The 12,726-nt window shown below is 36.5% G+C and overlaps 1 protein-coding gene across 6 annotated transcripts in view; it reads left to right on the top strand.

Moving 5' to 3' along the window:
- The window catches only part of LOC123697382 (apoptosis-stimulating of p53 protein 2), a 205,491-nt gene that overhangs the window by 190,708 nt on the left and 2,057 nt on the right, over positions 1-12,726 (top strand). For 4 of the 6 annotated variants that reach the window (XM_045643877.1, XM_045643878.1, XM_045643875.1 and 1 more), the window contains 6 exons: positions 1,380-1,552; positions 8,600-8,778; positions 10,105-10,267; positions 10,435-11,259; positions 11,444-11,809; positions 11,975-12,607. In XM_045643877.1, the coding sequence (XP_045499833.1) occupies positions 1,380-1,552; positions 8,600-8,778; positions 10,105-10,267; positions 10,435-11,259; positions 11,444-11,809; positions 11,975-12,607 (2,339 nt within the window). The remainder of the gene's footprint in view (positions 1-1,379; positions 1,553-8,599; positions 8,779-10,104; positions 10,268-10,434; positions 11,260-11,443; positions 11,810-11,974; positions 12,608-12,726) is intronic. The other 2 variants (XM_045643874.1, XM_045643876.1) reach the window with 2 other exon arrangements.

Raw genomic sequence — 12,726 nt, 5'->3', positions numbered from 1 at the left:
CATAAAGTTTTCTCAAGACTTGTATATTCTTAGCGTCTAAATATAGCGTTTTCTATCAACTCTTAGGCCGTGCGCAGACGACAGACTATCCGTGACGCACTTTTTAGTCTGTCAAAATAGAACCTATGAAATTATATGCAGTAACGCACACGACGCGCAAAAAGTCCGGCGCACAAAAAATCCGTGTAATTCGGGCAGATCACACCGCGCCGCATCGCGCCGCTCCGCACAAAAAGTCTGTGAAAAAAATAGAACGTTTGCTTCAACAAGCGCTAACGCAGACGGCGCACACTTTAGTCGGCAATCTGCAATTGCTAGGGACGTACGCACGCGATCTATTATCATGCCAGAGGTCGATTTTTCTGCCGACAAAATGATCGAAGATGTGCGTCGTGTGCGTTGAGTCTGTGAAAAATCCGCGACCGACTTTTTGCGCGTCATGCAGACTTTTTGTGCGCCGCAGACTCGATCGCACAAAAAGTGTGCCGTCTGCGCCGGGCCTAAGCGTCATTTGCTACCCACATTGTGCGATCGTCGGAAAAATATGCATTTTCGCTTTTACTTCCTCCGCTATAAAAAAAAACTTGAATATTCTCTTGTGTACTAAGTGTACTCAGTTTACTAAATTATTTTAAGAATATTTCTTAGAAACACGGATAAATTGACAAAATTATCACTTAATTTTTGGGCATAATAATTAGCTAAATTTAATAATTAGCTTTATTTCCAGTTGACAGAAGACTACTTTAAAGATATTTTCGAATTATTTTAACTTTTATGACTGAATGTATCGTAATGACTTCTGTAAAATATAGTATCTATAGGGAGATCCTCGCTTTACGACATAATATAAACCAAGATCGTCCAGTGGTTGAATTTCGTTCTCATTCTAACGTCTCTCGCTTCACGTATTGCGATGAAACGTGCATTTGACAAATCTGCATGTGATATGAAAATAAAGATTTCATCGCGATACGAGGAGACCACATTCTGAAATACATTTGAGACAACCCACGTGTAGAAAAATATCCCATTCTTTATTTATCACCGGGATATCTTAAATCAAAAGATTACGTTATTGGATGGATATTATAAACACTTATAAAATACTATGTATGTTATTTACTGGCGGTGCTCCACGACTTTACCCGCATTGCTCCTATTGGTGATGATAGCCTATTTATATAAGCCTTTCTCGATAAATGGCCTATCGAACACTGAAAGAATTTCTCAAAGGGAATATTCTATGATAGGTCCTGGAGATTAGCGCGTTCAATAAGACAAACAAAAATAAATCCCTCAACTTTGTAACATTAGTATACCTACTTATGTATATTTTACTAATCGTCTGTTTAATATTATTTTTTTTTTACTTACAGCAAGTGATCTAGAGTCAATCCGGGCGTTGTTCAATGAGAAAGAAAAGGAGCTATCGGTGGCGGTGGCGAAGGTGGAAGAGTTAACCAGGCAGCTGGAGGAACTGCGCCGGGGGAGGGTCCAGCCCACGCCACCTTCGGCACATGAGCTAGACAAGCTGCGACGGGAGCTTATGGTATGTACTTATAGTTGTAGAAATATATGTTATTTATTTTAGCACTGTACAATTTACGTATTACTTTAGTGGACTGTATGCACATAGGATAGTTTTTATCCCGAAAATTCACGGGAACGCGAACTATGCTGGTTTTCTTTAGAGTACGCGGGCGAATACAAATGTAGAATATCAAACATTAAATTTTATAATGTTTTTCAATAGCCTTAACTAATTAAGATATTCAAAAAACTATGTTACCTCATAACATCAAAAATCCATGATATAAAATAGTATTCATCACTACATTCGATCAATATGTTAAAACTTTAATGGTAATTGAATGTATTATTGGCTAGATAGCTCGTATTGCCACAAAGTTATCTACGCTTCATGTGCGATGAATTTTTCTCGATGCTTCGGGCAAAGCGTCCATTAGATTAAATGGTTAAGCATTTGAGATAAAAAACAGTATTTAATTGAAATGCTGGGAGTGTGTTGAAAGTAAAATAAATGGATTTACTTTCAACAGTTTTCAATATGTGCTGTGATAGTATTAATTGTCTGGACGTAATGGATTTTGATTAGATTCTGAATTTGTAATGCGAGTTAACGTGTATTTTTTATGTTGGATTTTCGGATTATGGCTATTTATTTTCAGATTAATAAAACATATTTTAATTATTTAAATTGAATTATATTAGTTTTTAACCACGCAAAGATAAAACAATATTCTTAAAACAATATCCGAGGAGCATTTCTTCTTATCATTTTGGGGTAAATTCACTACATCGTATTATAAATAGAGGTACATATAAAATACAAGGAAACACGTCCACGGAATATGAATCTATGAAATATGAAAGCGTATTGTTGTGACGAATGCTACAATATGTGAGTTGACTAGCATATCCAATACCTGTCAAATTATTTTAGAAGTGACTAGCTAGCTCAGCTCAACTAGCTAGCTATTAATTTTTCTAGTTTATTTTATTTATTATATTAAAAAACAAAAAAAAATGCGAATTCGTTCCAGAGCGTTCATGTGGATAAGGGAAATAGGGATGCATTTTTATATAGACGCGGCATTGCCCGCGTAGCCTTAAAAAAAAATATATATATATATATATATACGAAACTACGCTATCCATTAACGTAAACAGAATGAAAATCGGTCCATTAGTTTTTGAGCTTATCGCGAACAGATGCACAGACGGAATTGTTTTATAATAGTGACAGGTAAGTCTGTAATTAGGTATGATCCCATATCGTATAGCAATGAACCGCATACGCACGGTAGCTATTATTTGAGCGGCCGCCAGCCAAGTAGGTTGCGGTTAGACGGTCGCGATCTGCTCTTGATAATGTGGCCTATCTTTAAACGCTTTACTAATTTCTCAATAAACCCACTACACATTACCGTAATTAATTGGTTGATCTATTGTGTGTATTGTTTGCTGTAGGGTAAACGCAGGTATTAACGACCCCTCTAAGGCAATTTCAAAATCAACCACATTTTTTAAGTATACTGGTTCTTCTAAAGATTTATAATTTCATTTTATATGCTAGTGTTATGTATAAAAAATGTATTTATTGAAGCAAATACATTCTAATAAAGGATTATCTTGTAAAAAATAATTTACAATGTGACTTAGTCGATTGTTGCTATTACCGACCCATAAAAACGGCTGTGAAGCTATTAACGATTTTTATGCAGCTATTCCCGATCGTATGTGAGAGGAAGCCTTTTTCCAGCAATGGAATGTATAGAAGCTAGTGATGATGATGATTACCGATCTTAATAAAATGAAATAAAAATGCAAATATATTCGTATTTTTTTATTGTAGTTATTTTTAATAAAACAAATGAGTACTTTTTAGTAATGAACTAAATAATTACAAACTTTTAAATTAATCAACATAATACTATTAATATATGTACATATATTAAATTAAGGATTTCAAACTCTAGGATATTTCGTTATGCTATTTGATTGATTGCTTCGGCGAGTTGTGTTTTACTGAATACTTTTCGCCGCTTTCGTGGCTCCATATTTCTGGAAAAAATATACCTAATTATATGTTTTATGTTAATTGAACCTAAAAAAAAATATAATTTTTAATAGGCACCTATTATGTCATAAAAGTAATAAAAATATATTTGCACGCTCAATTACGAGCGGAATGTTTAAGGATCAATATTATCTGTATATACAAACATCTTTATTCTACATTCTGCAAATAAAGCAATTTGAATTTGAATTTGTAGATGAGAAACTAAACAATCTATATTCGATCGGTAATAGCTTCCTATAGTTGCTATTGCCGACCCACATGGGTCGGTATTAAAGTATGTAAGTATAAACCTAAATTGTATTACCGACCCATAAAAAAATGGTTATTTTAATTCATTTGACCATCAGACTATAAAATAGATTATAATTGATTAATGTCATACAAAATATGAACAAATGCATATTGTTTAAACAAAAAAAAACAATGATTTACTACTGTAACTATTCGATAGGGATCCTCGAAAATATCATAACTTTGTATAAATTGACAACGCTAAAAGACACAACACTAGACAAAAAAGTTTAGTCGCTAATAGATTTTTATGAAGACTCATAGCTTAGATTTAAACTGGTCCATAAGACCACTTGTGTTAGTGTGATATAATAACATAAAAGAAAATAAAACAAAAAGTTACGTTGCTGCCATTGCCGACTTACGGGTCGTTGATACCTGCCACGACTTAAACTGGTGAAGCTAACACCGTCCCATTTTAATTTTAAGTTTTATCGTTTCAAATTACTTTTTATTAATAAAATGTTGTAAGAAATGAAAAGTTGACACTTAAATGCATTGACATTTAGTAATATAAATTAAAGTATAGATGTCATTTGTTTGTAAATGTCTTAAAAAGATACTCACAGTACTTACCCGAAGGAACAACGGAACAGTACGACACGTCCTGCTTCCACGCTACCCCGCAGCAACTTACGCATTTTAACTCTTTTTTGCTCAGTTACTCACTCTAACGTTAAAGTATACGATGCTCAATTAATACATTCGTGTATAACTTTGCCTACCTATAGCTAGAATAGTTCTGGAAACGTTTAAATTTCGAATTACTTTTATAGGTCGGTAATACCTTCAGATTTTCGATGGGTCGTTGATAGCTGCGTTTACCTTAATATGAATATGTTCATGTTGTTGGATTGGTAAATAGACATGTTATGCGTTGGTGTTTGGGGGGTCAAATTTTTAGTGATTTGTGAATAACTGATAAATTCGCCTTAGAAAAAAAAACTAAATAACTTCATGCATTTTTATTAATTAACTGCTTCCTACATAATAATAACCAGATAGGTTATTATTATGTAGGAAGCAGTTAATTAGATTTAAATTAAATTTATTTAATAAGCCAACCAATTGTGAGAGTTTTCTTATTTTGTATGTATTGTGTGTATTACCATAGTAAATCAAATAATTTAATCAATAAACTAAAGCTATTATAACCTTGTTATATTGCAATAAAGCGATTAACAAATCACGAAAATGACTGTGACTCAGCTTAGTCCCGTTTTAGTGTAGATGAGATAATCGCCTTTAGTTTAGAACACATTGACTGCCTGCTTCATTCTATATATTAACGTATCTTTTGATCTTGGGACAGATTCGAAGATAATCCTAATATACAAAAAAATAAAATAAAAAAAAACTTGAAGTGTCAAAGGACATAATATATAGCTGTACGAATGGAACGAAGTTACTAAAATAACTGGCTTGCTTTCCATGAGAGAGAGAGAGAGAGAGACAGCTAATCACGCACTATCGTCTTACAACTACATAATATTATAGCAAAAAGTGTCGTTACAACCTTTGGTCTTAATTCCATCTAGTCCACTTTTGCAACGCGTTATACGGAACTTCGTTCCAAAAGCAAACATGAAAAATAAATGAATAGTTAATTCCTTAAAGGTTGGAGAATGTACAGTATACATTGTAGTACGATTGTAACACTGAAAGCTATTACTAAAAACAATAAATCCAAGTTAGTCTTCTAGGAAATGCGAAGGGAATAAAATGCGTCGTAGTTCCTTCAATCTACTGGACTTATTTATTGCTTCATTGCAGACTTCAGAGTAAATCTCGAGTTTGTATCCGTAGGTTGAAAGATTTGAAAAATATCGAATTATCTAGTTTAAATCGATATTTATAAGCGTATCAAAGTATTCTTAGTGATGGAGATGATTTTTGATAAATATTTAAAACACTTACTAAATGCCGAAAGAATCTAATACAGTCAGTATTTTGACTTCAATAAATCGAAATAAAACGAGTAATAAACATAAATATTTCAATTTACAACAAGTTACGATTATCTTCACTAAATTAGGTGCCGTAAAAGACTTTAATACCCCATTCCCTTAATTCCTCGTAAACGAAATTTTACTCATCCCCTTTTTTTTTTTTTTTTTTTTTTATTATAGTGGGGAAATCTTCTTAGATACCCCCGGCTCCCGGGGATGGAGCCGTGGTTATGTCGGATTTTTACCGACTAAAACCCCACTCTGTTCCATCGCGCTGCTTTGGACGGAACTGCGGGAACGGTTACGACTCTACCGCGTGTCCCACCCAGCAGATGCCCGTTTCCAGGCCCACCACTAGAACCCCCCTCGCTGGCGGCTGCTGGAACGAAGGCTTACGCCACCAACGCGCAGACAATGGATTTTTCCCCGCTCCATCATCCGCGTTCCCCCGAACCCCCGACCCCAACACCGTCCGGCCGGAGGGTGCACGCCGGAAGGTCCTCCGGCGCACTTTTATAGAGATTACCTCGCAGCCCCCACCTCACCAGAGGTGGCGGCCCTCGGTCCGGCCCCACGGACCGGATTACGAGTTGGCAGACGGCCGTTTTACAGCGGCCGCCACCCCACACCTCTCTGCAGGAGTCTCCGCGCGTCATCACAATGACGCGTCGGGATCCCGCCCTCCGCTGCACGGCGTGGCTTGCTAAACCAGCGAGCCCACCGCGCCGCGACCTCTGGCCGCCATCCACCGCCGCATAAAAGCCGGCTCCTCTCTGGTCCACAAACAGGACCTCAGCTGCCGTCGGGTCAGTCGAGGCCTCGCAACCCCGACTGCCGTTCAGCGCCACCTTTGCCTAGTGGACACGGGGTCCGCCAAGCCACGACCTCTGGTCGCCATCCCACGCCGCACACAGCGGCCGCTGGGCCACACCTAGCCCTGGCCGTCGGGCCGGTCGAATCTCCCCGACTCTAGACCAACCGTTCAGCCCCTCGCTGGTCCAATTTCGCTTCACTCAGAGGGCCATAACTCTGAGCTACTGAGCCCCTCCGCCGCGACAAGGCCTGGACCGTCCCCTAAATGGCAATCATCTGTTGGTTCGGAACACCCGTTTTAACTTCGGGTCAAATGAATGCAATGCAATTAAATAATTTATATTTGGACAATTAATATAGAAATTATAAATTTTCATAGTAACCTGATAACCGGTTTAAATATTATTTTTGTGAATATGGTCAGGGAATTAAAAATAATTATCTATTTTGTGTAATAACGTTGAATATAAACCAATTTTTGTTTCTCTTTTTCTCTTTACTTTTTGTTTTTATTCGTAATAATTGTAGTCTTCATTTGTTAGGGTTCAGGCACGTAACCGTTTTTTTACTCTCCTGTGATCCAGATCTCCAGATCCAAGAACGTTTAGCTACCTTATAAAATGCATTACGTTTAAAATCTCATTAATTTTTATTCATTATTCATACGATAAAGTGAACTTGAACGTACGTCAAGTAACATCTACAGCTAACCGTGTGCTAAATCGGTCGGTCTTGAGACGCGTCACGGGACATTCCCTAAGCCAGGTGCCAATGTTGATTTGACAATCCAGTCTTGCATTGGTGTGTGGTGTGACCTCATATGTGATTTAGTTATATCGAAAATAAGATTGATTTGTGAATAAAGACTATAGTTGTAGAGTGAAGTTTTTGTGTATTTTGTAGTGGGTGCGTTGATGATTTGCAAGGTAAATGGGTATTGTTTATTTTGTACCGTCTGGTAAATAAGATGAGGAAAATTAATGATTTTATTGAGAGCTCGCGCGTGCAAGAATATTTTATTTAAAGTTTTGATTAGTAAAACTAGTAGACTATTATGCCATGAAAATTAAAATTGGAAAATAATTAAAATTATAAATCTAAATTATAAAAAAATCAAACTTATCTACAAATTGATTTCAACATACAAACTAGCAAAAAATTTAAAAAGATTTCTATAAATGTATGCACATTAGTATTTTTTTTAATAATCTGAAGTAGGTAGGTACCTAAAGTAATGTGAGTTCGCGTACATGTTGAACAATTCATTGACATGGAAAAACTCATTGAAATGGAACTGATATGGCCCAAGAGTGGATTGGTGGTCAGATAAATCGAAAATTAATGGATTTTCGATAAAAATGAAGTATATTTTGTTACGGATAAATGGATTGTTTTCGGTCATAAATATTGGTTATTGCATTAGGCGTGTTCTATTGGAAATATAGTCATTCGCGGGTGAAATAAAATATTAGGTAGCTGTTTTAGGTATTTACTATTTACTGATATTATGTTGGGATCTAGGTACGTGCTGTCTCTTGGGGTATTAAGTAAAAAGATGTGTCTAGAAATATTTTACTCGCGAGACCGCGTGTCAGACAGCAGCTCCCGCATTACAAATTTGTTTATAAATATATAATGTTACATCATACATGGCTTTAGATATCAAAATTATTAAATGTATTGCTTCTAAAAATGTTTTATTAGTCTAATTTAAAGGAGTAGTAGGACCTACACTTCAGTTTTTTATTTACATATTTGCTTTGCCTTTCTTTTTCCCTTCTAAAAGAGGGGCGTATCTAAAGCGTCTTGACACATCTTAACTCATTACTTTGATCAAATCCAACACTTACGAATGCCTAACTCTTTATCTATATTTTAAACATTGATCCAATCAAACATTTAAAGATGATGTATTAATTTAACAATAATATAATTTCAGTACCGAAACAAGCTGAACGAGCAGCAGAACGGTCGGCTGTCAGCGCAGCGGGCGGCGCTGGGCGCGCGGCAGGAGGAGATGAGGAGCATCGACCGCCGCGTGTCCGAGCTGCAAGCGCGGCTGCTGCGGAAGCGCGCTCTGAACCGGCAGCTCGCAGCTGCGCACCGGCAGCCGCAGAGGTTTGTGTGACTGAATGTGCGCAAAATCAAGCTGTTCTTTAAATCAAGCTCAAAAGTCGTTTAGGTGCATTGGGGTAATTCCGGCCACGGGGTAAATACGTACATGTTAATTTAATACGTAACTATCGATAGATTAAGCAAATATGTATGCTAATAATATCAAACCTATATATATCTTCATGCCCTTCCTTCGCGACACGATAAAGCGATGCTCTAATAGTGGTATTCACAATTTTCTGAAATTACCCATCATCCGAAATTCCCCCAATTATGCTTCGTTTTGTTTGCAGTTCCCTTTCCCCAAATCATTTTCCCTCAATAACTGACATTATTGCACACCTATTTTAATACACAAAAGCAATATGGTAACAATAGATATTTCATTAATTTATAATGCTAAAAGCCGCACCATTAAGGCACACATACATCTGTAGGTATACTTTTATATATGCTGTTAGCGAGTTTAGTGATTACTTGAAACTTTGTCGATTATGTGGTGTGCGATGAGTACCGCTGAATGATTTATGTGATCGAGATAATACTTTAATACTTATATCCTATAGATGAATGTAGAAAATCGATTCGTCTCCATTTTAATTCTGTCTTGAATGTATGTGCTTTATGAAACGAAATATGAAATGGAAATTTACAAAAAAAAAATATCTTGATTTTAACATAATATTTATTTTATAAAAATAAAATAACTAGTTTTTTTCTCATTTCATAGATTTCACATGTATAAAATGTTGAATACAAAGTGTGATATAGAGCAGAGGGCTTGATTATATACCTACTTTTAAAGTTTTATATATCCAGGTGACAAATTTTAATAATGAAGTCAAGAAGCTTATATTCTTGAATGAAGTATATAGGTCGTAGACTAGTTCTTAAGCCATAGTGCATTTGCACAGCAAGGTTGTACAAACTAAATTAAAATCCCTTGAAGAACAAACATTAAGGCTCTTCACTAACTCAACAGAAACTTGAAGTAAGCTTGAACTTTGTAGTACAAAGTTTGTATTGTTTATCCAGTTAACGGAACTGCAGTTAGTTTATGTCGTTTATCTTTCTCACCAATTTTTCTTCGTGTCAAAGAAGACTATTAGCATTACAAGTTATTTATCTTATACCAAAAAAACAAGAGCACAGCAGTTTCAATAGCTATTTTGCCGCCCTAGTTAAATAAATATATGAAAGCGTAATAAAATGTAATGTATAAACTATCGCTATTACCTTTCGTATTACTCGATGAACTCTAATATCACTCATATTGATGTGATTCTTCTTATTCTGGGATTAAATTATAACAATTATTATTAATTTCAGAACGAACAACACAACGCCGATGCAGCAACTTCCCAACTATCCAGCCGGCAACAATCAGATGAACAGTCAACCAAAGAACCAGCAAGCGAGAGGCAACGTGGCCGCCGTGGAGCCCTACAATCACATACCACATGCTCAGAGCTTACATAATAATAACTTCCAGGTATGTTTCGAGATAATTTTTATCGCAGCTTAATTTTGGTTATTGGAATAGATATTGATATTTAATACTGATATCTAGACACTGATCTAGATATACACAGATAATTTATTAATATACTAATAAGGCAATAAATTGAGATTTAATTGAATTTTACAATTTCTTTCCAGGCTATGAAACAAAACAACGTGCCATTAAAACAACTAACACAAAGTGATAACATGCAAACACATCTAACTCAGCAGGAAGCTCATTACCTTCAGCAGAAGCAAATGATGAATCCTCTTTACAACGGAAACTATCCTCACATGCAACACCCCGGGCAAGATAACCAATATCCAGGCCAATATCCCAACAAACACGATATGAATGCATTTAATCACGTTCAACAGGGTATCACAAACGCCTACGACGGTAAAAATATTTTCGAACACGTCAATAAGTACCCGGAATATCCCAAGCAACAATATCCAACAAACAACACCAATAGTTCAAATAATACTGGAAAAGAACCTAAAATAAATGAGCAAGAATTTCCACCAGAGTTTGCGGCCAGCAAATCTGATCCGAAATATCAAACATTGCCATATAATACTAAGTTCCCTCCAAACACGAATGGTAAAGTGAAACAAGAGGTAAACGGTAAAATCAATGAAGTGGATAAAAACCAAAACCAACAAAATGCAGCTAATATAAATCATATGACGGTGCATTCTACACCGCTATCAGTCGTAAACAAAAGTTTGGCAACGCCTTTGAGTCAAGAAGCAGCATATCAAGAACATGCATATCAATTACAAAAATCTGATTCTTCTAGTAGATGTAATCAAGAAGGAAAAGAGAATCATGCATATCCTCAGAATTCTAGGTTAAGTCAAAGCAACAGTCAGAATGACTCAAGGAGTAATGGAAAGAATCAGGGTAATATTTTAAAAGGAAACTCGCCTAGCCTGTTGTCCAGCACGACCTCTGCCAGCAGTTCTATAGGATTCGGGGTAAGATTTGACTTATAAATTTATGCTATTATGAGATCCATATCAGGTATTATCAATAAAGTTGATTCATTCACCCCAAAACACGTAATCAAATAGTTAACATTTTCTATCACGCTTATACCATCGTATCATTGCTTGATCACACACTCACATTTGTAAATATCATCACCATCATTCATTACAGAAACCCGTATCGAGTGTAGCCCCTACATCGGTTCAGGTCTCGAGCGGCAAACCATCACCCATATACCAGACATCCTCAACAAAAATCCAACCAGTTCAACCACAAACCGTTCAGACTCAAAGCCTATCCGTACCTCCGAATCACGTAGCTAGTAACATGGTAAATTCCCAAAACCAGATCATAAGAAACACCGCATCAGGACTATCGAGTAGCACGGGGAGCTCTAACTACAATGGCCAGAACGCATCGTCACAAAGCATCCTTTTGTCTCCTCCGCAAAGCGCCAGCACTCCGCTCTCGACCCCCGACGTTAGCGGCACTGACAAATCTCCTAAACCAGCGCTACCTCCCAAGCCTAGCATTAAGGTACGTTCACTAGAAGAAATCATTTTTTTTTTTTCATTTATTTATCACTTTTAGTTAAATTTGTCGATCCTGCTATCCGCCATATTTACTGACTCTATAATACAGAACTAATCTAATAAATTGTGTAAATTTTTATCAAACTAATGGTTCCATTATAATTTTTAGACTCCCCCACGGCAGTTAGCCAACAACGATATAGGCTATCAGTCAAATGAAGCAAACCCACCGACGATTCCAGACTCATCTAATGACAGCGAATCTCAAAATCAAAGAGAAAATAGTAACGGTAGTAGCGGAAACGAAATGATCATAAAAGCTCGTCCATTAACCATACGAAAACCACCCCTTAGTGAACAACCTAAATTAAGAAACCACAATAATGCTAAGAACGGGATCAGTGTTAGCATAAATCGACGAATTGAAATGCCACCGGCTTTCCTATTCCCCGAAATGGATCACATGGCACTAGACTCCCACGATATGCAAAATGGAAAAGAGAGATTAAAACAGAAGGACGAAGTGGACAGATCATTGAACAACAACATATCAAACCTTAGTGATAAGCAGGAAGATAGTAAAGACGTCGTGTCCGATATAACTGAGCAAATCAGCTCGGTCGATTTGAACGGTCAGGATTCTCAGAGATCTGAGAATGTGCTGAGGCGGTCAAAGAAGGGTAATTTGAAGCAAGGAGGGAAGGCTCCACTAGCGAGGCGAGTGAGCTTCGACCCTCTTGCTTTACTGTTAGATGCTAGTCTGGAGGGAGAGCTTGAACTTGTGAAGAAGACAGCAACACAGGTAAATACAGATAAATCATTTTTGAAGTACTTTTAAATGTAATTTTGTGAGTAATAGAATTCGAACAATTCATTACGAATTAAAAAGAGTATAAAATTAGACGTTAAGACTTCAAAATT

The sequence above is a fragment of the Colias croceus genome, chromosome 14 (assembly GCF_905220415.1).
Source record: "Colias croceus chromosome 14, ilColCroc2.1".
Lineage (NCBI taxonomy): Eukaryota > Metazoa > Arthropoda > Insecta > Lepidoptera > Pieridae > Colias > Colias croceus.
This window is presented reverse-complemented; position numbering and strand designations above follow the sequence as displayed.